Raw genomic sequence first — 25187 nt, forward strand, 5'->3', positions numbered from 1 at the left:
CCAACATGGTAAAACCCCATCTCTACTAAAAATACAAAAATTAGCCAGGCACGGTGGTGGATACCCGTAGTCCCAGATGTCCAAGAGGCTGAGGCAGGAGAATCGCTTAAACCCAGGAGGCAGAGGTTGCAGTGAGCCGAGATTGCACCATTGCACTCCAGCCTGGGCAACAGAGTGAGACTCCGTCTCAAGGAAAAAAAAAAAAAAAAATCAACCATCAGCTACTCTAACCTACTTAATAAAAGGTGATCCCATCGTGCATCATTCATCTATCTGGCACTTTCGTTCATTTGCCCCTTCTATATCATACTTAGGGGGACCACCACCTCCAGAAAAAGATGGACTAATAGTAACAGCCTAGCCCTCTCACCATACACAACTAGAAAACTGAACACAACACATAAAACACTTTTTCAGGCACTGAACAGTGTGTCATACCGGAACATGGTCCTTGAGAGGGAAGACAAATGAGGTGTGCCCCATGACACAGGAGCTTTCTGCATGAAGACAGGGGCCCATGCAGACCGTGACAGTCACTGAGCTGAGGAGAGAGAGATCTGAGTTCATGATGGCCAGAGCAGCCAGCATGAGAGCGGCAGAGTAACAAGGAGGAGACAGCCACATGGAGGAGGCAGAAACAGAGCTGGGCCCCTTGAGTCCCTGGCTGAATGCAAGGCAGGGCGTGCTGCTGGTGAGACTCCAGGAGGCCAGGCAAAGAGCAGCCACAGGGGAAGGAGAAGCGGAGCAGGGTGAGAAACATTCAAGCTCCAACGAGGGAGAATGAAGGGACCTCATGAAGCACCCACAACCCTCAGCAGAGACTCAGAAAGGCCACACCGTTAGGCACAGGGCTAAACTAGACCAAAAGTAAAGGCTTCTCTAGACTACAGGTCAACAAATTTCCTGCTGTAAAGGGGCAGATAATAAATATTTTAGGCTTTGTGGGACATACAGATTTTGCCTCAACTTCTCAACTTTACCACTGTCACATGAAATCAGCATAGACCATTCACAAACAATGGGAATGTTTGTTCCGAAAGACTTTATTTATAAAAACAAGCAGGGGGCCATAGTTTTCCAATCCTGACCTAGACCTGCTTTTATTTATTTATTTATTCATTCATTCATTCATCTTTTTGAGACAGAGTCTCGCTCTGTTGCCCAGGCTGGAGTACAATGGCGCAACCTCGGCTCACAGCCGCAACCTCGGCTCACAGCCTCAGCCTCCCAAAGTGCTGGGATTACAAGCGTGAGCCACCATGCCTGGTCTAGACCTGTTTTTAAAAGACAGAAAACAAACCCTGTAAGAAGGCAGCTGATCCACAAGTAAACTAACTTCCTGCCAGAACAAAACTCAACACTGTTTAAATGCAGAAAACAAAATGCAGATGCTCAACAACATAACACTCCCTGTGTCCAGCATCCAATCAGAAATTACTAGAGGTAAGAAAAAGCAGGAAAGCCTGATCCACAACCACAAGAAAATCAGTCCATCTAGACCCAAAAATGAGAGTGATGAGGAAATAACAGACAAGATTTTTAAAACAATATTACAAATTTGTTCAAGGATTTAAAAGAAACCATGAATACGAAGAAAGAAATCCAAATGGAACTTCTAGAGAAAAAAAAAACAGCATCTGAAATTTTGAAATACATCGGATGAGTTGGCTTAAAAGCATGGTAGGGCTGGGCACTGCGGCTCACACCTGTAATCCTGACACCATGGGAGGTCACTTGAGCCCAGGAATTCAAGACCAGCCTGGGCAACATAGCGAGATCCTCCTGTCTCTGTAACAATAAAATAAAGAGCATGTTAGATACTATATTAGAACAGATGAGAGAACGTGAAGACATTACAACAGAAACAATTCAACTGAATCACAGAGGAAAAAAAGATGGAGGGAATGGGGATCCTCAGTGGGACAATATCTAGCATCTAAAATAAATGTAAAATAGAGCTTTGGAAGATTGAGGAGGAACAAGGGGAGAGATAGGAAAACTGGAAAAATAATGGCAGTACATTTTCCAAAATTTTGGTGAAAAGTATAATCCTACAGACCCAAGAATGTCAACAAACTACAAGCAGGCTAATCACAAAGAAAACTACACCAAGGTACGTTGTAATCAAACTGCTAAATTCCAATGACAAAAACATCTTTAAAGTAGCTGGAGGATAAAAAGAATATTACATACTAGAGAACAAAAGTAAGACCGACAGCAGACTTCAGGAACAAGGCAAGCCTGAGACAACAGAACATCCTTAAAGTGCTGGGAGCATAAAGGTGAAATAAGGACATCCTCAGACAAACAAAAGCTGAGAAAATGTGTGGTCAAAATACCAGTACTATAAGCAAAGTTAAAGTTCTTCAGACTGAAGGAAAATATACTAGATTCAAGCTCAGAGCTATAAAAGGAACGAAGCCTAGAAACAGAAATATGTGGGCCGGGCACAGTGGCTCGTTCCTGTAATCCCAGCACTTTGGGAGGCTAAGGCAGGCAGACTGCTTGAGGCCAGGAGTTTGAGACCAGCCTGGTCAACATGGCAAGATCCCATCTCTACTAAAAATACAAAAAAATTAGCCAGGCATAGTAGTGCATGCCTGTAGTCCCATCTTTTTGGGAGGCTGAGGCACGAACATTACTTGAACCCGGGAGGCGGACGTTGCAGTGAGCCAAGATCACACCACTGAACTCCAGACGAGGCAACAGAGTGAGACAGTCTTAGAAAAAAAAGAAAAAATAAATAGAAATATGTGGGCTAATATAAAAGATATTCTTATTTTTAAATTTCTTTCTAAGATAATGGACTTTTATTTATTTATTTTTTTGATACAGAGTCTCACTCTGTCACCCAGGCTGGAGTGCAGTGGCGTGATCTCAGCTCACTGCAACCTCCACTTCCCGGGTTCAAGCAATTCTCCTGCCTCAGCCTCCCAAGTAGCTGGTATTATAGGCGCCCACCACCACGCCCGGCTAATTTTTTTATATTTTTAGTAGAGACAGGGTTCACCATGTTGACCAGGCTGGTCTTGAAAACCTGACCTCGTGATCCATCCACCTCGGCCTCCCAAAGTGCTGGGATTACAGGCATGAGCCACCGCACCCAGCCAGACTTTTTAAAAATAATAACAATGTACTGTGGGGTTTAAAATGTGTAGAAATAAAATGTATGACATTAATAGCAAAAGGATGGGGGACAGGAGTACACCCTTCTTCTATAAGGTTCTTATATTACATGTGAAGTGGCATAATATCATTTGAAGGTACACTGTGATAACTTAAAGGTGTAATATTGAAAATCTTAGAACCACCACCAAAAAAAAAAAAAAAAAAAGGTATAGGTTGGGCATGGTGGCTCACGCCTGTAATCCCAGTACTTCCAGAGGCTGAGGCAGGTGGATCACTTGAGGTCAGGAGTTCAAGACCAGCCTCGCCAACATGGTGAAACCCTGCCTGTACTAAAAATACTAAAATTAGCCAGACGTGGTGGCATGCATCTGTAATTCCAGCTACTCAAGAGGCTGAGGCATGAGAATTTCTTGAGCCTGGGGGACAGAGGTTGCAGTGAGCCGAGATCATGCCATTGCACTCCAGCCTGGGTGATGGAGTATGACTCTGTCTCAAAAAAAAAAAAAAAAGAGGTATAGCTAATAAGCCAATAGAGAACATATCATAAGGGTAATCTTTTGTTGTTGTTGTTTAAACTAACACTAACATAATCGTGCAGAAGGTTTTTAAAATTAACTACAGGAAAATATACATTCTTTTTTTTTTTTTTTGAGACGGAGTCTCGCTCTGTTGCCCACGCTGGAGTGCAGTGGCGCGGTCTTGGCTCACTGCAAGCTCCGCCTCCCAGGTTCACGCCATTCTCCTGCCTCAGCCTCCCGAGTAGCTGGGACTACAGGTGCCCGCCACCGCGCCCGGCTAATTTTTTTTTTGTATTTTTAGTAGAGACGGGGTTTCACCATATTAGCCAGGATGGTCTTGATCTCCTGACCTCATGATCCGCCCGCCTTGGCCTCCCTAAAAGCTGGGATTACAGGCGTGAGCCACCACTGCGCCCAGCCAGGAAAATATACATTCTTATAATTCTACCTACCCCTACCCCCCATCCCTGTGTATAAGTGTATACTTTCCATAAATTTTTTACATAATTATTTTATTTATGTGTACATATACCTTTTTAAAAACACAAATAGGTTCACACCATAAAATCTGTTCTGTGCCTTGTTTTGCATTGTTTTTACTTAGTAACATATCTGGGAAACCTCTCCATAACAGCACATACTGAGTTACCAGGCTATCTCTACTTGCTGCACAGAAGTTGACCACGGCATGAGGCAGGCACCAAACACTGGGCTCTTAACTACAGTCAAGCAGTCCCAGGGAATTTCCCAATATTATCCTGTTTAATCCCTACAGCCGCGCTATGCAGGAGGAGTCTTAGACCCACTTGATTGATGAAAACACTCAGACTCAGACCAGGAGCAGACAGCTAGAGAGCCGTGGAACCAGCTTGGAGAAAGGTTAGTGGGACTCCAAATCCCATGCTCTTAGATAAAAACTACGTTGCCTCTTCAATTCTTCAAGTCCATCGAAGTTGTCTGACTCTACATAAGGAGGGACTTTAAACCAATGAGAAACTGCCAGAAAGGCTGCACTCAAAACTAAGCAAGAGCAGTGTAGAAACCAGGCGCCAAAGCTGTCCCAGCGCTAGATGCAGCTCCTGGCTCACCGCTTAACAACCAAAGAATTTGGTAAGGTTGGCTGTGCTCTCCAAATAGCCTCAGATTACTCAGCTGTAACAAAATATGCCTGCTAGGGCCTTTGTCAGGATTAGGGAAATTAATCCACGTTTTAAAATGTTTGCAAATTATAAAGAGATACAAAGTACAGAGCGAGACAGCTCCCAAACCCATGCCTCCCTCCACCTCCCAGCCCTGGGGCTCTACCCTCTCCACAGCAGTGCCCACCTCCCTCCACCTCCCAGTCCTGGGGCTCTACGCCCTCCACAGGCAGTGCCTCTTCCTTCACCACATTCTCCCCTGCCTTGACTCTCCCCTGCACTGGCTCCTTCTCAAAGAAAACATTGTTTTACTGTGGCCTCCTTCAGTCACCAGCCCACCTTGCTCCTCCTACACCCCCTGTGGTGTGTGACCACCATCTCCCCTTCCCTTTGCCTTCTTAACAATTATTCCACAGCAATTCAGCTTCTACCAAGCTCCTTATTCCACCAAACCTCACAAAGTCATTGATGGCATTGGCGCAGTCATCCAACAGTTACAAAAAGACTCTCCCATGTAACACACACTTCCTAGTATTATCTGTACAAGTCTCAAGGGTAAGGACAAAACTTTCAAGATAACATGCATTCCAGGTATCGGCAAGCATGGGGAGGAACTGGGGCTCTCGCACAAAGCTAGAAATCCTTCTACCATAAACACACGCATGCTTCTGTTCACTGCAGCACTACTCACAATAGCAAAGACATGGAACCAACCTACATGTCCATCAATGACAGATCTGATAAGAAAATGTGGTACACACCAGAGATCAACATACTAAAAAAAAAAAAGAAAAGGTGGTGCATATAGGCTATGGAATACTATGCAGCCACACAAAAAAATAAGATAATGTCCTTTGTGGGAACATGGAGGCCATTATCCTTAGCAAACTAACACAGGAACAGAAAACCAAACACCGTATGTTCTCACTTATAAGTGGGAGCTAAATAAAGAGAACATGCAAACACAAAGAAGGGAACAACACACACTGGGGCCTACTTGAGGGTAGACAGTGGGAGGAGGGAGAGGATCTGAAAAAAAAAGCTATTGGGTACTAGACTTAATACCTGGCTGACAAAACAATCTGTACACAAACCGCTGTGACATGAGTTCACCTATATAACAAACCTGCACATGTACCCCTAAACCTAAAATAAAAGTTGTTTTAATATGAAAAAATAAAATAAAATAAGAAGGGTGTGGCGGTATCTCCTAGAGCTGAACATTTGTATTCTCTATCTCCTAGCAATTCCACTCTTAGGAATCAACACCAGAGACATATTAGATACATGATCCCGAAAAGACATGTGAGCTATGGTCCCAGCACTTTGGGAGGCTGAGGCGGGCGGATCGCAAGGTCAGGAGATCGAGACCATCCTTGCTAACACGGTAAAACCCCGTCTCTACTAAAACTACAAAAAAATTAGCCGAGCGTGGTGGCAGGCACCTGTAGTTCCAGCTACTTGGGAGGCTGAGGCAGGAAAATGGCATGAACTCGGGAGGCGGAGCTTGCAGTGAACCGAGATCGCGCCACTGCACTCCAACCTGGGCAACACAGCGAGACTCCGTCTCCAAAAAAAAAAAAGAAAAGACACGTGAGAGAATATTCCCTGCAGCACAATTTTAATAGCCTAAATGCTGGAAACCACCCAAATGTCCATCAGCAGGTGAGGTAACTGCGGTCCAAGGGGGTGAATGAGCATGGCTACTAGAGCAGCATGGATGAAGCTCACAGACAATGCTGAGCGAGAGAAACCAAAAGCAAAAGTATGGTCACACAACCCTGGACATCAGGAAAGCAGCTTCCTGGGGAGGGGTGGGCAGCGACTGGGGGCACAGAAGATCTTCAGGGCGGGGCTATTCTGTTTCTGGATCTGGTTGTGAGAGTGTTCACTTTGTGGCAACTCATCCAGCAATTAAGATGCTCTGGGCATCCTTAGGCAACATAGTTGCTTAGGGACATTTAAGTGAGACTCTTCTTTGCAACCAAAAGAACCTGACTAAAACAAATATCTTGATTTCAAAACAAAAAAAGAAAACAGAACTTTAAGTATCTCCCTTATTTTTTATTTATTATTATTTTTTTTCGGAGACGTAGTCTCGCTGTGTTGCCCAGGCTGAAGTGCAGTGGCGCAACCTCGGCTCACCACAACCTCGGCTCACCACAACCTCCGCCTCCCAGGTTCAAGCGAGTCTCCAACCTCCGCCTCCCAGGTTCAAGAGATTCTCCAACCTCCGCCTCCCAGGTTCAAGTGATTGTCCAACCTCCGCCTCCCGGGTTCAAGCAATTCTCCAGCCTCGGCCTCCAAGGCAGCTGGGACTACAGGTGGCCGCCACCACACCTGGCTAATTTTTGTATTTTTAGTAGAGACGGGGTTTCACTATGTTGGCCAGGGTGTTCTCGAACTCCTGACCTCGTGATCCGCCCACCTCAGCCTCCTCAGCTATGATGGCACCACTGCACTCCAGCCTGTTGCAGAGCAAGGCCCCATCTCAAAAAAAAAACTCTTAGGGAAAACATTCACGCCTGCTGACCCAGTAAAAACACATCTTGGTGAAAAGAGCTGTGTGTATGAAGTAAAAGGCTGCACAGTGGTTCTCTGGAGCCGGAGCCCTGAGGCCAAACTGTGGGTCTGACCCAGGCTCTGCCACCTGTCAAGCCAGACCAGCAACAGACCAGAAACCATGGAAACGGCCCACTATTGATGCAGGATGGTAGCCCACCTGATGAAGCCACATGTGCCAACATGAAGCATCTTCAGGACATTGGCAACAAGGCAGGTGACGGTCACACCTAGCTGAAAACTAAATCTGGACCTTAGCAAGTACTTACAGAAAATGCAGGAAAAATCTGATTTAACTTTTTGACAGTACTTTTGTTTTGATATATCTTTAAACTGCTTGTCCAATCAACTTTGTTTTTTGTTTTTTGTTTTGAGACAGAGTCTTGCTCTGCTGCCCAGGCTGGAGTGCAGTGGCGCAATCTCGGCTCACTGCAACCTCTGCCTCCCAGGTTCAAGCGATTCTCCTGCCTAGGCCTCCTGAGTAGCTGGGATTACAGGTGTGCACCACCACGCCCAGCTAATTTCTGTATTTTTAGTAGAGATGGGGTTTCGCCATGTTGGCCAGGCTGGTCTCGAACTCCTGATCTCAAGTGATCCGCCCACCTCAGCCTCCCAAAGTGCTGGGATTATAGGCATGAGCCACTGCTCCCGGCCTTGTCTGATCTACTTTTAAGGATAAAACAAAAAGCTCTCCAAGAAAACATCAAACTAAAAGAAGCTCATTGTGTACTGGGGAGGCTGTCATGACCACCCAGCCCCCAAGCAGGGGAGTGAGGGGAAGCAGGGGTAAACGAAGGCCAGACACTGAGGGGCACAAGATTAGCCATCGTTTTAGGCAACAATTTCAACATATCCCACCAAAACATTCCGTAAGTTTTCACAAGCAAACACGTGTTCTTTGGCTTTCCAAATGCCTGGTGTATCTTTTCTCTCCTACATCCAGCTAGGAGGCTGCGTGTCACCCTGCATCCTCCTGCACCCAAGCAGTCACCAAGGGTCTCAATTCTGCTTCCAGGGGCTCTTGGGGCTGCCGGGCCTGTCACTCCCAGCCCAAGCCGCCACCAGATCCTCATCTCCTCCTACTCTCAAGAGACTCCCCACCCCACACCATGCTCCTCCCTAACACACACACTCACAAATACACACGCACTGACACATAAATATATACGCATAAACATGTACACACATACATACAAACACACACGCATACACATAAGCACATGTACACAATCACACATACACATACAGACTCACACACACACACATTCACATACATACTTACATGTATACAGTCTCTCACACATACATATTCACAAATACAGTCACACACAAACACACGTACACACTCAGACACATATACACATTCTCACACACCCCAGTCTGCAGCCACAGGGATCTTTGTAAAATGCCATCCGGGTGCAGTGGCTCATATCTATAATCCCAGCACTTTGGAGGCTGAGGTGGTGAATCACTCGAGCCCAGGAGTTCAAGACCAGCCTGGGCAATATGTGAAACTCTGTTTCTACAAAAAAACACAAAAATTAGCCAGGCATGGTGGCACATGCCTGTAGTCCCAGCTACTCGGAAGGCTGAGGCAGGAGAATCACCCGAGACCAGGGAGGTCGAGGCTGCAGTAAGCGGTGACTGTGCCACTGCACTCCAGCCTGAGTGACACAGTGAGATCCTGTCTCAAAAAAAATTAAAAATAAAAATAAAATAAAATGCCATTCTGGGGCTGGGCACAGTGGCTCACGCCTGTAATCCCAGCACTTTGGGAGGCCAGGCCGACGGATCACGAGGTCAGGAGTTCGAGACCAGCCTGGCCAATATGGTGAAACTCCATCTCTACTAAATATATATATATATATATATAATTAGCCGGGTGTGGTGGCATGTGCCTGTAATCACAGCTATTCAGGAGGCTGAGGCAGGAGAATTGCTTGAACCCGGGAGGCGGAGGTTGCAGTGAGCCGAGATCACGCCACTGCACTCCAGCCTGGGCGACAGAGTGAGACTCCGTTTCAAAAATAAAATAAAATGCCATTCTGAACATGTCACCACCCTGCTTTAAAAGCTTTCTTACTTGTCCTTAAGATAAAATCCAAATTCCTGTGGCTTTATAAGCCGGTTAGGATCTGTCCTGTCCAGCCTCCCGGCTCACAGATCTCTCAGTTCTTCTCTTCTCAGGGTCTCTGCTCCCTTCCTTGACTCAACAAACAGTTATTGATCACCTATTGACTGCCAGTCGCCCCGGGAACAGCCTCGGACTCAGCAGTGAACACAGAGTCCCAGTTCTCTATACAACATCCTAGTGGGGAGACAAAACAAACACGTAGCCAAGTGCTGGGGAGTGGCAGTGTGGGAAGGGAATGACAGGCACAGAGCACCAGGCGGGCATGAGGCGGCTCCCACAGCATGAGGGAAGGCCCCTCACAGGAGGCTCCCAACGGCATTTCCCTGAAGACCCCGCTCACTCACCTCCCAGCTCCTGCACGTCCCCGTTCCTCCGGCTGAAACTTCCACCCTCTCCCTTCCATTCTGTTTCAGCTACTGGCTTAGAGCTCCCACCTCCAGAAGGCCTTTCTCCGTCCGGCCCATCCAGCCACCACCACCTCACACCCTGCCTCCTGCACTGCCATCCATCTGCCCTGATAGACTGGAAAACGCCTTCAATGCAGGAATTACTCCTCACGGTATCTGCAGCACTTAGCCCAGTGCCTGGCACAGAGAAGGGGCTTGATGATAGTAGCTGAATGACTAAATTCTATAAATCAGTCATTTGTGAATTCACTATCCATCCTCCGCCCTGCTTCCCCAACCACTCCACCTGAGCACACAGATCTTCGTCTCAGCCACCATGGACTCCACAGCCCATCCAGCTAGGGGCTCAGCCAAGTCTCTGGTGCAGAACAGACAACACCTCAATGGCCAGCAGCAGAATTCCTGAAATCGCTACCTTGTTACTCAAGGGCAGATCATGGCTGCACTGAGCTTTTTACTCAGCTGCGTGTAAGGATGTTGTTTTTCTCTAAGATGTAAATTCCTACAGGCCCATGACCATGTCTTGCATCCCCTTCACCCCATGCACCCAACGTGCAGTGCCATCTACGTAAAACAACAGTGATTGCCCACAAAACACTGACTAGTGCTGACACTGATTTTCAGACAGCATGAGCTGATTGCTCAGATAGCTGGGGTCTGTGCATTTCACCATATGTAACGTTTACCTCAGAAAACAATGAAGTCAACCTCTTGTAGCATTTGCTTTCCCAAGTGGTCAGGGTTAGCCATTCCGAGGCTCCCTTCTGTGCATTCCAGCTTTGAGCCCATGATTAAATGAGGACAATGGAGCTGGTTTCCCATGGCTGGGGAGGGAGTGGTAGCAGGCAAAGTGGGAAGGGCAGAACACATCATGGTGAGGAGCTGGACTGCAGCTCTCTCTACACATCCATGGTTCCAGCATACACAGAGGAACAGAGGTAAACAAGACACAGACAGCGCCATCCTCTCTCTCCTGCTCAGAGGGCCAACCAACAGGAGACGCATGCCACACCAACGGCAAAGCACACAGCCCAACTCTAAATGCACATGTTCTTGGCTTCTCAATGCCATTCGCCACTAACAGGAACCAGGCTCCTTGGAGAAAAGGTTAATTCCAGGACTGGGGCAGGGAGGGCACAGAGTGAGCTTGGGCCCTCTGGTTGTGCTGGAAAGTCAGGACGTGCTCCTAAACAGGTATGGCAAAAGGGCAGCATCAGTCAGGAGGCGGCCACTCAGCAAGAAAGGGCTTGATGGTAATGGATCAAATGAGCATGACAGTACTGGGACAAGGCACTGTCATGTGCTCCTGATGGGATTCACTGACAAAGGCGCATCATTACCCAAAATGCCCCATCTCAGTGTGAATATGAGGAAAGACTAGGGAGCTCAAATTCAGGACATTCAACAACATGCAAGGCCAAAAAATGCAGAGACAGAAAGCAGAACAGCGGTTACCAAGGGCTGGGGAAGGGGAATGGGGAGTTGGTGTTTAATGGAGACAGTTTCAGTCTGGGAAGATGGAAAGCTTCTGGAGATGGCTGCTGGTGGCGGCTGCTGGTGGCGGCTGCACAAGCATGTGGGTGTGCTTGCTGCCACTGAACTGTGTGCTGAAAGATGGTCGAGATGGTAAATCCACAGTTAAAAAAAATCAAGGTCAAGAAAGTCTAAAACAGACTGAGAGACTCCTTTAGATTAAGGTAGGCTACACAGACGCAACCACCAAATGCAAGGCGTGATCCTGGGTGATGGGCGGGGCATAATGAGGACATTGCTGGGCAGGCAGCAACACCTGCCCTTCTGAACTACAGAGGGCCGGGAGCACATATCCATGATACATGTCCTGACTCTCACAACTGCACTGTGCTCACGTAAGAAAATGGCCTCCTCTAAGGAGACAGACACAGTGTTTAGGAGTAGAAGGGGACAGCATCTCCAGCTCAGTCTGAATATGTAAATGGAGGGTGACAGTAAACAAGGCGAGATGTAAACAATCTGGGAACCTGGGCAAAGGCTATAGGGAAGCTCATGATACTATTCTTACAGGTTTTCCGTCAGTTTGAAATTACATCAACATTTTAAAATACAAAAAGTACTAGTCAAGAACAATAAACACACCTGAAAAATATACCGACAGCTGGGTAAAATTCAAACTTGTTATCAGCGACTGTCTCCTCTTCCGCTGTTTCCTGTTCTGCCTCTAAAGGCATGAAAATTCTCTGCAGTCACACCTACCAATATGCGACAAGTTTATGGGTTTCGGGGGTTTTTTTGAGACAGGGTCTAGCTCTGTCACCCAGGCTGGAGGGCAGTGACACGATCATAGCTCACTGCAGCCTTGACCTCCCTGACTCAAACCATCCCCTTGACTCAGCCATCCAAGTACCTGGGACCAAAGGCACATGCCACCATGCCCGGCTAATTTTTTGTATTTTTTGTAGAGACAGAGTTTCACCACATTGCCCAGTCTGGTCTCAAACTCCTGAGCTCAAATGATCCAAGTGCCTCAGCCTCCCAAAGTGCTGGGATTACAGGCATGAGCCACTGCGCCCAGCCTAGAACACAGTTAAAGCATTGATTTACAATGCCAAGTATTTACTGGAATGGCATTTTCCATATATTTATGTATTTATTAATTATTATTTTTTGAGACAGAGTCTCGCTCTGTCGCCCAGGCTGGAGTGCAGTGGCACGATCTCGGCTCGCTGCAACCTCTGCCTCCCGGGTTCAAGTGATTCTCCTGCCTCAGCCTCCTGAGTAGCTGGGATTACAGGCATCTGCCACCATGCCCAGCTGATTTTTGGATTTTTAGTAGAAACAGGGTTTCACCATGTTGGCCAGGCTGGTCTCAAACTCCTGACCTCAAGTGATCTGCCCTCCTCAGCCTCTCAAAGTGCTGGGATTACAGGCGTGAGCCACTGTGCCTGGCCATTTTCCATATGTTTAGACTTAGAGAAAGGTAGCAAACTTCAGCTCTCCTGAAACAAGTATTGTAGATGACCAAAATATCTTTTTATTTTTGTATTTATTGATTGATTTATTGAGTTAGTGATTTATTTTGAGACAAAGTCTCATTCTGTCGCCCAGGCTAGAATGCAGTGGCATGATCTTGGCTCACTGCAACCTCCACCTCCCGGGTTCAAGCGATTCTCATACCTCAGCCTCCCAAGTAGCTGGGATAACAGGCATCTACCACCACGCCTAATTTTTAAATTTTTGGTAGAGATGGGTGTTTCACCATGTTGACCAGGCTGGTCTTGAACTCCCTTCCTCAAGTGATCCTCCCACCTTAGCCTTCAAAATTCCTTTTTAAAGTCATTTGAATAAGAGGAGGATAGACTCAGAAACCTGGAGGACACCTCCTATGTGTAATCCACATGCTATCTTGTTGAAACTCTAGCTCTAGAACTCCACAGGGTGATAATGAGGAGGACATGTTCTTACCCATCTCAAGACTCTTCCACAGCTCTTCAGAACGGAACAATGAGACAGAGTTTCACTCTGTCACCCAGGCTGAAGTGCAGTGGCAAGATCTTGGCTTACTGAAACCTCCACCTCCCGAGTTCAAGTGATTCTCCTGCCTCAGCCTCCCAAGTAGCTGAGATTACAGGCACCCTCCACCATGCCCGGCTCATTTTTTGTTATTTTTAGTAGAGACGGGGTTTCGCCACGTTGGGCAGGCTGGTCTCGAACTCCTGACCTCAGGTGATCCACCCACCTCGGCCTCCCAAAGTGCTGGGATTACAGGCGTGAGCCACCGTGCCCGGCCAGCATGTTTTAAGTTTTTTTGTTTTTTTTTTAATCTAGGTAGATGGTCTCTTTGTGACTCCTGAAACTCACATGAGACTCACTAATGAAAAGTATATCCACTTCAAGAGCAAATAAAAAGAGCGGAACTGTACCAGCCAGCCAGTCCACACTACACCCACAAACTCCACCCACTGGAACCCATCCACTTCACATTCTATTTCTACCTTCTTCAGATCAGTAGGATCCATGCTCTATCATCCACTCCTACTGCAGCTGCCTCTTTTGTGGCTCCCAAGGTTTCTTTTTTTGCTGTTTTGTTGAAACAGGGTCTTACTCTATTACTCAGCGCAATCATAGCTTACTACTGCAGCCTCAACCTCCCAGGCTCAAGCAATTCTCCCACCTCAGCCTCCTGAGTTGCTGGGACCACAGGCGTGCACCACCATGTCCGGCTTATTTTTTACTTTTTGTAGAGACAGGGCCTCACTTTGTTGCTTAGGTTGGTCTCAAATTCCTGGGCTCAGCATGTAGTTGGTGATGGGGAGCTGCCCCAGGAGCCCAGCTACGGAATTGTTGTGTATAAATTTGTGTTTAGAAAGATCTTATTGTCTGTGGATGGAGTAGAGGGATTGGAGAGGTGAGACAGAATTCTGGAGAAATAGGAGGCCCTGATGGTGGCTATGTAGCCACAAGTAAGGCCACTGCCCTTACAATCACACAAGCGCTCATGTGAGTGTCTCATGTGAGTCTCAGGAACCACAAAGTAAGTATCTACCTAGACTTAAAAAAAAAAAAATTTTAGATCCTCCCAGTTCAGCCTCCCAAAGTGCTGGAATTACAAATGTGAGCCACCACGCCCGGCCCCCAGGGTTTCTCACCGGGATTAGCACAACTCCTCTCCACTTGGTGCCCCCACCTCCAGTCTCGCCCCTCTCCAATCGCCCCACTCCATCCATAGCCAATAAGGTATTTCAAAACACAAATTTATGCACAGCAACTCCCCAGCTGGAATCCTGGGGCAGCTCCTCATCACCAACTACATGAAGTCACTGGCTGCTGGGAGTTTAATGCTGGTCAATGTGAATGATTTCTTTCATAAATGCAGTTCAATGCAAATGATTTACTTATTTAATATTAAATCAAGATGCTCCCAGTAATAATGTCATTCTCACCTGTAATTACTATAATTGATACCTATACTTGTGTATTATAATTTGGTGCTACTGTGTCTGTCAGTCTGTCTAGGCAGCAGGGCCCTGGAGAGACAGGACACTTCTTGTGAGCTGTCCACCTTGGCTGAACCTCTGGCCGCCTCCTCCTTGCCAGACAGAGTAGACGTTCCTCCAGACAGACTGGGTGTTCCTCCACTCCCAGCACAAGAGCTACTGGGTGGGCGGTGGTGCATCTCCCTCTGGACACACACTAGAAATCTGGAGCAATAGAAGGCCCTGATGGGGGCTACGCGGCCACATGTAAGGCCACTGCCCTCACAATCACACAGGCTCTTCACAAACATCCTCCCAGCTCCAAGTCCAGAGACCTCAACAGTTCCTTAGGCAGAGAGAATGGAAAGAGGGCAACAGATTAGGGCCTTTACGTTTCTTATCTAATTTCACTTCAAGGCCCTGCCTGACATTTCTGATCAGCCACCTGATATCCTCAAGCCCTTCTTCCTGACTTAAGGATGAGGCCCACTTTCTTTTAACTACACTAATAACTCTCAAACATCTGGCAGCAGGGCCCCTTTACGATCTTAAAGTTTCCTGAAGACCCTCAAAGAGCTTTTTTCTGAGTTTCATTTATCAACATTTTCAGTATTGAAGGTTAAAACAGAAAGAAAAACATAATTGATACATTTATGAATTCATTTAAAAATCAGACTTACTATATGTTCAAATAAATAACATTTCTACAAATAACTATATTTTCAAAAATTGTCAGTTATCTTGTCACTTGTCTCAGGTGGCTTTTTTTAGATTTTTGCAAATCTCTTTAATATCTGGCTTCATAGAAGACAACTGGATTCTCATTTTTTTTTTTTTTTTTTGAGATGGAGTCTCATTCTGTTGCCCAGGCTGGAGTGCAGTGGTGCAATCTCGGCTCACTGCAAGCTCCACCTCCCAGGTTCACGCATTTCTCCTGCCTCAGCCTCCCAAGTAGCTGGGACTACAGGCGCCCACCACCACACCCGGCTAATTTTTGGTATTTTTTAGTAGAGACGGGGTTTCACCATGTTAGCCAGGACGGTCTCTATCTCCTGACCTTGTGATCTGCCTGCCTCAGCTTCCCAAAGTGCTGGGATTACAGGCGTGAGCCACCGCGCCCGGCCTTGGATTCTCATTTTTGTTGCCACATTCAATTGGTTGAAATACACTGTTTTGGTTGAAGTATGTGAGAAAAATCTGGCCTCACAAAGATACATGATGGCAGGAGTATCAGAATATCCAAATAATTGAGAATATTATTATTTGATATTACAACAAAACTGAGTAAGTGGTAAGATCTGTTGCAATCTATTTGAATAAAATATTTAAACTCTCACTATAGGCAACATAGTGAGACCCCATCCCTACAAAAAATCCAAAAAAAAAAATCTAGGCATGGTGACTGACACCTGTAGTCCCAGCTACTCAGGAGGCTGAGGCAGGAGGATCACTTGAGCCCAGGAGGTCAAGGATGCAGTGAACTGTGAAACAAACAAGTAACAACAACAAAAACACATACACGCACACAATAGAACATCAAGCAGGGTGTGGTGGCTGACCTCTGTAAACCCAGCACTTTAGGAGGCCAAGGCAGGTGGATCACCTGAAGTCAGGAGTTGGAGACCAGCATGGCCAATATGGCAAAACCCCATCTCTACTAAATATATAAAAATTAGCCAGGCGTGGTGGCAGGCACATGTAATCCCAACTACTCAGGAGGCTGAGGCAGAAGAATTGCTTGAACCTGGGAGGTGGAGGTTGCAGTGAGCCAAGATCACGCCACTGCACTCCAACCTGGGCAACAGGGCAAGATTCCGTCTTAAAAAAAAAGAAAAAAAAAAAAAAACACGTATCCACTGGTGAACTTTTTATACCCTATTACATTAAAATCCACTGGTCTAACATTGAATGGATCTTTTACCTATGGATGATTTTGTAATATCATGGATTGGTCATCTGGAAATATTGGTTCACTGAATTATGCAGATGTTCCAAATGTGGGCACATTTCATTCTACAACATTAATTCCATTCATTAACATCACTATGGATCTCACCAGAAACATCTTTAAGTCTTGGGAAGCTGCCAAGCTCACAGCGGCAGATACAAGTTTTCCAAAACCAATTTTCACTTGAAGGTTCAAATGTCATGACTGGCAACAAATACTGTCAGTTGTATTCTCCTTGAAGTGACAGCTCACTGAGTTCATTTTCAAAAACATATCTGCCAAGTACACAGGCCTGAACATCCAGAGGCGGACACAGGCCTGAACATCCAGAGGTGGCCTGTCGGTGATTCCTTTGGGATGTGCTGTGTCCATGAAGGCAGCAGATGCTCCTCCTCCAGGCAGCCACTGGGCTTTGCCTGCAGGAGAAGGAGCAGCACACACAGTCCGAAAAAGATGTGTGCTTAAATAGTCAAGATTTAGTAAAAGTCATCATTTTCACTGCTTTATTAGCAAGGACATTCTCTCCATGTGCATGGCAAAGAAATCAGGAACTAGTAGTACAGCTTGGCACCACTGTCTTGATTCATCACTTTTGCACTATCAGTGCAGATAGCAACAGAGTGGAAAAGGCCAATAGCGTTCCATTACTATGAAAACAGTTTTGACCTTGTGGATCCCTGCAAGGGTCTAGGGGAAGCCCCAGTGCACAGGGCACATGCTGTGAGCAGACTGAGTATCATTCTCTGTCTGCTGAATGTTGGTCTGCTGGTCTGCTATTTTAGACCCCGTGACCTCTTAACATAAATTTTTCAGTTGAGACATTATGATACAGTTTTGTTTTATTTTGAACTAAACTTTGTTTCTCCCTCTGGACAGATTCCACTTCCTCTCACTGCTAGCCATGTTACTTATGTAACTTTAGGTAAGCCATTCAATTAAAACCTCAGTTACCTCATCAGTAACATGGAGATAATGATCCCTAGGTAATTTATGGTGCTGTTGAGCCTTAAAGATAAGGTACGTGGAAGCCCTTTGTAAACTATCCATTTTGTATCAGTACAGTTTTGTTGAATCCCTACTATGTGCCAAGCACTGTCCTATGGACTAGCATAGACTAGACTACGTCCTTGCTTTATGATGAAAAGCTCACATCTCCAGGAGGAAGTAGGGAGAAAAATATCAGAGAAATAAAGAGCCATCATGAAGGATTATGAGTGACAGGGTGGCTGCTTCAGATGGGGTGATGGTGGGCCTCTCTGAGGAAGGGACCTAGATGCTAAGTATGAACGACAAGAAGGAGCCAGGTGTGCAAAGATCAGAGAGAAAAGCATTCCAGGAGTTTCTATCTAAGAAGCAGAAAAGGCAGGCAGAGGCCAAATCATGAAGGCTTTGTGAACCAGCAAGAGGAGTCTGACTTCTACTTTAAGCACAGAGGAAGCCAATGGAGACCACCAGTAAGGAAGTAATAGAATCTGATTCACACTTTCAAAAAATCCCTCTGGCCAGGTGTGATGGCTCACGCCTGTAATCCAGCACTCTGGGAGGCCAAGGTAGGAGGATCACTTGAGCTCAGGAGTTCAAGAACAGCCTGGCCAACATGGTGAAACTGCATCTCTACTAAAAATACAAAACATTAGCTGAGCATGGTGTCATGCACTGGTAGTCTCAGCTACTAGGGAGGCTGAGGCACAAGAATCTCTTGAACTCAGGAGGCAGAGGTTGCAGTGAGCCGAGATCACACCACTGCACTCCAGCCTGAGCGACAGGGAGACTCCATTTCAAAATAAATAAAAATAAAAATAAAAGATCCCTCTGACTGCTATGTGAAAAACTGGTTGTAGGGCAAGAATGGACATAGGGAGACCAGTTGGGACACAAATGGAGTGTCCAGACAAGAGATGATGGCTGCCTGGACTGGGGCTGCATCAGTGGAGACAAAATGAAGCAGGCCAATGTAAGACATGCTTTGGAAGTAAGGCTGATGGGTTCTAATGAATTGGATGGGGCAATAAAGAGAGGGAGAGGAAAGAATTAAGGATAAACTCTAAACTTACAGCTTGAACAACTGAGTGGATGGTGGTTGTGGCAAGTGGTGATGGAGAAAACTAAGAAAAAGCAGGCAGTAGGCATCTGAGACAGAAATTTCAGGCCAGATCAGAACTAAAGATTGGGGGTTTAAGCATCACTGGCATGTAGACAGTATTTAAAATCATGGGCCCCAATGAGATCTGCTAGGGAGGGGCACACCCACAACAGAGAATGGGGTCCAAGATCAATTCCTGGGGTGCCCCTGCATTTAGGTGTCAGGTAGCAAAGGAGTCTGAGAAGGAACAACTAGTGACCTAAGAGGAAAATCCGAGTTTTGTGAAGACACAGAAGCAAGTGAGGAAAGAGCTTTATAAAGAGGCCATGGTCCACATTGTGGAATGCGGCTGAGAGATGAAGTAAGAACAGAGAAGGACAGAGAAGAGAACTTTAGATTTAGCAACAAACCGGGGCCATATGGAGAGCAGTCTCAGGGGAGTGGAACAGGGCGCAGTTGGAATGTGGAGAGGACGCAAGGTGAGGAAAGCAGAGGGGGTAGTGTAGATTATCAAGGATCACTATTACCCTTGCTGAAAAGACCACATAAACCTTTGGCAGTCCAAGTATAAGCTGAACAGATCTACTCTGCTTCCTCCATGACCTATGCAAACTATGGCTACAGAGCAATGCAGCTGAGTCTAGAGAATGGTTTACAAAATAGCCTTCTTCATCTTACCGTTTCATCCCCTGCACACGTAGACATAGCATGCCTGTCGGTGGTCCTACACATGCATGGAAACAGTGTGTCTGACAATGACCCCACATGTGTACACAGAATGTGTCTGCCAGGGGTGCTGCATGCATGTAGACAGTGTGTCTGTCAGTCTATATGTGTGTAGACATAGCATGTCTGTCAACACTTTCAGAGCAATAGCTCTCAAGCATCCCTGATTCCATCCCACATATTCCAGGCAAAAGAGTCATCTGAGACTAGTTATCCCCACTTTCCAGTAGGAAAATGAACTCTGTGATAACTATAAAGTATCACAGTTAGACCAGGCACTGTGGCTCACACCTGTAATCTCAGCACTTTGGCAGGCCGAGGCGGGTGGATCACCTGAGGTCAGGAGTTTGAGACCAGCCTGGCCAACATGGTGAAACCCCGTCTCTAATAAAAATACAAAAGAAATTAGCCAGGCGTGGTGGCAGGCGCCTGTAATCCCAGCTACTTGGGAGGCTGAGGCAGCAGAATCGCTTGAACCAAGAGGCGGAGGTTGCAGTGAGCCAAAAACACAAATAGGGAAGATACATACATATCCGTTTTAGCCAAAGGTCTGTGAATGATTCATTTTGAACTACAATTCATACATGTCTAGTTATTTGAAAACTGCAAACTAAAAACACTATGGATACATGTATGCCTCATTCATTATACATACTAGAATTAACCAAACAACAAACTAACAATAATAATTTTAAACTAACAGTAACTTAGAAATTAAAATGTGGTAAAAGTGGCATTTGAAAACCAAGACTGATTCAAAACAAAGATGGTAGGAATCCCAACTGAGAGCGGACATGGGCTGTAGCTCTGGAAGGATGCCGAGTGTTGAGTGGCAAAAAAAACTTCTTGGGAGTCATCAGTCAGTCAACTTTGGTAAAGATGTCAATTTTAGGAATCTGTAGCAAGGCTACTAAATAGGATGCCAGTAAGTAATCATTAATATATGTACAAAATAAAAGTGTATGGAATTGCACATTAATCACAAGAAGAAGCAAAATCTCAGCTTGCATTTAGGACAGTCAATGGCCACCAGGAAGTAGTTGATGTAGCTCCTAGCACAGAACAACCACACACACACATTTCACTTTACAAACATGCTGCTCCACCAGACTGGAGGCCACCTCCAGCACAGTGGGACAGTGTGGCCTGGAGGCCTGGGTAACAGAGATTCTTACGTAGGTAACCCACTAGTCAAAAAACACCCCAAGGCCAAGCGCTGTGGCTCACACCTGTAATCCCAGCACTTTGGGAGGGTGAGGCTGGTGGATGACCTGAGGTTAGGAGTTCAAGACCAGCCTGGCCAACATGGTGAAACCCCATCTCTACTAAAAATACAAAAAAATTAGCCGGGTGCCTGTAACCCCAGCTACTTGGGAGGCTGAGGCAGGAGAATAGCTTGATCCTGGGAGGCGGAGGTTGCAGTGAGCCAAGACCACACCACTGCACTCCAGCCTGGGCAACAAGAACGAAACTCCGTCTCAAAAAAAAAAAAACAAAAAAAACAAAAAAAAACACCCCAGGCTGAGCGTGTTGGCTCACGCCTGTAATCCTAGCATTTTTGGAGGCCAAGGCAGGAGGATTGCTTGAGCCCAGGAGTTCAAGACCAGCCTGGGCAACATAGTGAGACTCCCCAACCCCAGGCATAGTGGTGCACACTTATAGTCTCAGCTACTGGGGAGGCTGAGGTGGGAGGATCACTTGGGCCCAGCAGGTCGTGGCTGCAGTGAGCCGTGTGATCTCACCACTGTACTCCAGCCTGGATGACAGAGCAAGACCCTGTCTCAAAAAAAAAAAAAAAAGAAAGAAACAGAAAAACACTCCACAAATGGGGTTTGTTCAGCCTGCAGTGTTGGACTACAATGGGTCTGGTAATATATCTGAATCAGTACGAATATTCACATTAAAAAAAAAAAAAAGTTTGCTGGCTTCTCAAAGACAGAGAGGCCTGGCCAAGGCCCAGTTGCCCCTTCAGTTATGGCATCAGGGAGCCCCTGTTCTCACCCTCCAGAAACTGTCACACACACTGTGTCAAATGTCAGCTGCCATTTATCTTTATCTTTGAACCTATGCTATTATTCTTCTTAAATGTGGCCTGTTTAATTCTCTTATGCTACCTTCCCACTATTAGTATCATTTGAGTTTGCAACTTCTGTCCTATAGGGTGTGTGATACAGTCCCTCAAGGTCTGACCTGAGGGAAGAGATGACAAGATTCCAAACTCCCACAAACTCAACTGAAGATGTTAGCTGCTGATTTTCTCCACTGAAAAACATGATACAGCAAACTTTCTCCCCAGCTCCTTTCTAAGCAGCAATCTCAGTAGTCACTAAGAGTCACAGAACTTTTGTTTCTCTTAACAACCTGTGAAAAGGTTATTAGGGAATGTTGATCATTCACAAATTAATGTTTTAATTAAAAGGTCAAACATATACTCATTAATCTGTTTCAAAGAGTCGGAACATAGGTTTAGGACAGCAGAGGGAACCACATTTCAAAAGAACAAAAAAAAAACTGCCCTCCACACAGAATTTTTTAAAAAAGTCTTTTCATATATGTATAGCAACCACAAAAGCTTTTAACTATATAATTAGTACTAAAGATATCCTAAGATAGAATTTATACAAACTCCCCCAATGACTAACTTATTTAACTCCTTTAACTGCTTTTGGATGAAACAAATTTTCCTAACCGTTTAGAAGTAAGCCAAATCAGTAACTAAAGTACTGGTTACTACTGACTGACTGACTAGAGTCACCAGAAGTTTTATTTATTTATTTATTTATTTATTTATTTATTTATTTATTTATTTTTGAGACAGAGTCTCAGTCTGTCTCCTAGGCTGGAGTGCAATGGCGCGATCTCGGCTCACTGCACCCTCTGCCTCCCAGGTTCAAGCGATTCTCCAGCCTCAGCTTCTCAAGTAGCTGGGATTACAGGCACCTGCCACCAAGCCCGGCTAATTTTTGTATTTTTAGTAGAGACAGGGTTTCACCATGTTGGCCGGGCTGGTCTCAAACTCCTGACCTTAGGTGATCCGCCAGCCTCGGCCTCCCAAAGTGCTGGGATTACAGGCGTGAGCCACCGCGCCTAGCCCAGAAGTGTAATCTTATATATATTCAACATCATATACTAAAAAACAATAATATTCCATAAACATATACATAAGACTAGAGGAAATCAAACATTGTAACACCAACTTCCTCTTTCATACCACTGAAACGTGCAAATAAAAGCAGCCTGGAGGGAGAAAATAACTTACAAAAAGACAAATTATAAGTGTGCATAGATGAGAAGCGGTACCACTCTTTTGCTTTTGAGACCAGGAAATAGATGGTGTTTTATGAAGGACAAATTCAACAAAATTCGGCTGTTTTCTTTCCTACCAGCTGCTTGTGAGTCACTCTCCACACTCCAACACCATGTGGACACCCTAAAACCTGCACCCAAGTCTCAATGCCTCATACCCTAACTCACGATTAAAGAAATCCTGTCTCCAAGTTACAGTAACAGGACACTACGTAAAAGGAGGAAAGTCTAGCTTCAAGAGAAATTGTTTAGAAGACCAGAATGAAGTTCACTGTAACTTTAAAATAACTTTGCACTACTGTGTTACTAGTTGAACATTTTCCAGTGATCTCGTTTCCTAGCATAGCATATCAGACTTCTGCACTTCACCCATCTTGGATATTTTAAAAAGTAGACTAATCATGTGGGTATAAGCATTATATCGCACGTTGTCCTTCCTCTAAGTGTTAACAGAACTAAGTAGTATGCCAAAGTGCATGTAAATACTCGCAATGCTGTATTTTCAAATTTGCTTAACTTTTATTATCTGAATTAGAACTTAGTTGGAATTGAATTAACACTACCCAGTGAGTAACGACTAACCGAAACGGCCTTTTCCATTTTCAACCAAAAACTGCAGTCTGAAATGGCTTTTGCTTTCTAGTTGACTTACAACGTATGGCTGGGGGGAAATGTCGGCGCTTTCCCAAGGACACTTTTCGGGCTGTAAACTTTCTTTGTTGGAGAAACTACCAAGTTCAAGGGGTGCCTTCGGAATCCACTTACCCGATCCTTCATCCTCCAGCTCTGAGCTAAGGATTTGGAGCCTTCAATTTTCTCACAGTGCCTCTTTTTCATAAAAGCCAAAGGTAGGTTCCAGTCTGTAAGATCAGCCTCATCTTCCTCCCCCAGGCCCAGAAGAGGCGATTGCAGCATTTCGGACTCCATCAGTGGGGGAGGGGGTGGGGGAGTCCTTGGCAGCAAGCGCTCGAGAACCTCCAGCCTTAAAAACTAGCGTGTACCAGAACTGGTGAAATAAGAAACAAAAACGGGAAATCGAAAACCAAATGGATAGAGTGCGGAGACCCTTACTCAGGCAAAAAGTCTGAGATCCTTATCTCTAACTCTGAGCGGGAAGTGGCAGGTGGGGGCCGCTAGGAAATGGGGCAGCCCAAGAAGCTCCGCAGACACACACCACCCCAGGTCCCAAGCCACTGGCTGCTCCTGAGGCTGTACGTTTCCAGAGGGGCTGCGAGGGGAGCTGCCAAAAGCGTAAGAGACTTCAGGCCTCACGATGACCCTGCTCTCGGCCTCCAACGCCTCAGCTGTTCCGAGGACAGGCAGGCCGCTCTTGGTGCCGGTTCGCCCACTGGGCCGACTGGGCTGAGGTCTCCGGCCAAGGGATCGGGTTCAAAGGGCCCTGGGTCTCCTCCAGCCACTCTCAGCCCTGCGGGTCTCGCACTCGTCTGAGCTGCTGCACCCAGAGCCAGAACCGGCCCATCGTGCTCGCCCGCACCCGGTTCCTCAACCTCAGGTCCGCGCGGCCTGGCTGGTCCTGGCCTTCAGCCCCGAGGCTCTCTCCTGCCTGAGAACGAGTCCTGAGAAACGGGCGACACGGAACCACGGAGGAAACGGACAATGTGGGCTTATTGGGTCAGGGGAGCTTTGCCCTCTGGTTTGGAGCTACAGTGAAACTCATCTCATCAGCACATCAAGGAGGACGCCATATTGCCAGGACCCAGAATGCACCGCGGCCTACGGCGTGGCCGACAGACCAAACCTCCTCAGAGCGTTCTCGCCGCGCCACCCAGCATGCAACGGAGGAAAAGGAGTCCCCGACCTCGTTACCTCGGTTACCATAATTCCGTTTTCCCCAGTTAATCGCCATTTGTTCAGTAGAGGCGTGTTATTAAAGTCAATCCTACAAATGAAACTGTCGGTTTAATTTATTTTTTCAAAAACATTGTTATTAGAAATGAAGTTACATGCTCCTGAAATTAAAGGAATCAACCACCTTGTTTCTTCCGGATTTTGAAAAAGCGGCAAAAGCTTCACTGATAATATTAGAAAATATTAAAAAACACTGATAATATTAGAAAATATAGTACTTTTTTTTGGAGTGTAGTATTCTCCAGCGTCAATCAGATTTTCTCTTTAATTTTTTCATAGACAACCAAGTGAAAGGCCGGGCGCAGTGGCTCACGCCTGTAATCCCAGCACTTTGGGAGGCCGAGGCGGGCAGATCACGAGGTCAAGAGATCGAGATCAGCCTGGCCAACATGGCGAAACCCCGTATCTACTAAA

The 25187-nt window shown here is 46.0% G+C and overlaps 1 protein-coding gene across 1 annotated transcript in view; it reads right to left on the bottom strand.

The window, feature by feature from the left end:
- Positions 1-24621, bottom strand: part of RPTOR (regulatory associated protein of MTOR complex 1) — a 412605-nt gene extending 387984 nt beyond the window's left edge. Inside the window, exon 1 of the mRNA XM_030827216.1 lies at positions 23670-24621. Within this exon, the coding sequence (XP_030683076.1) occupies positions 23670-23831 (162 nt within the window). The 5' untranslated portion in view covers positions 23832-24621. The remainder of the gene's footprint in view (positions 1-23669) is intronic.
- Positions 24622-25187: the final 566 nt, after the last annotated feature.

Source organism: Nomascus leucogenys, chromosome 14, assembly GCF_006542625.1.
Source record: "Nomascus leucogenys isolate Asia chromosome 14, Asia_NLE_v1, whole genome shotgun sequence".
Classification (NCBI taxonomy): Eukaryota; Metazoa; Chordata; class Mammalia; order Primates; family Hylobatidae; genus Nomascus; species Nomascus leucogenys.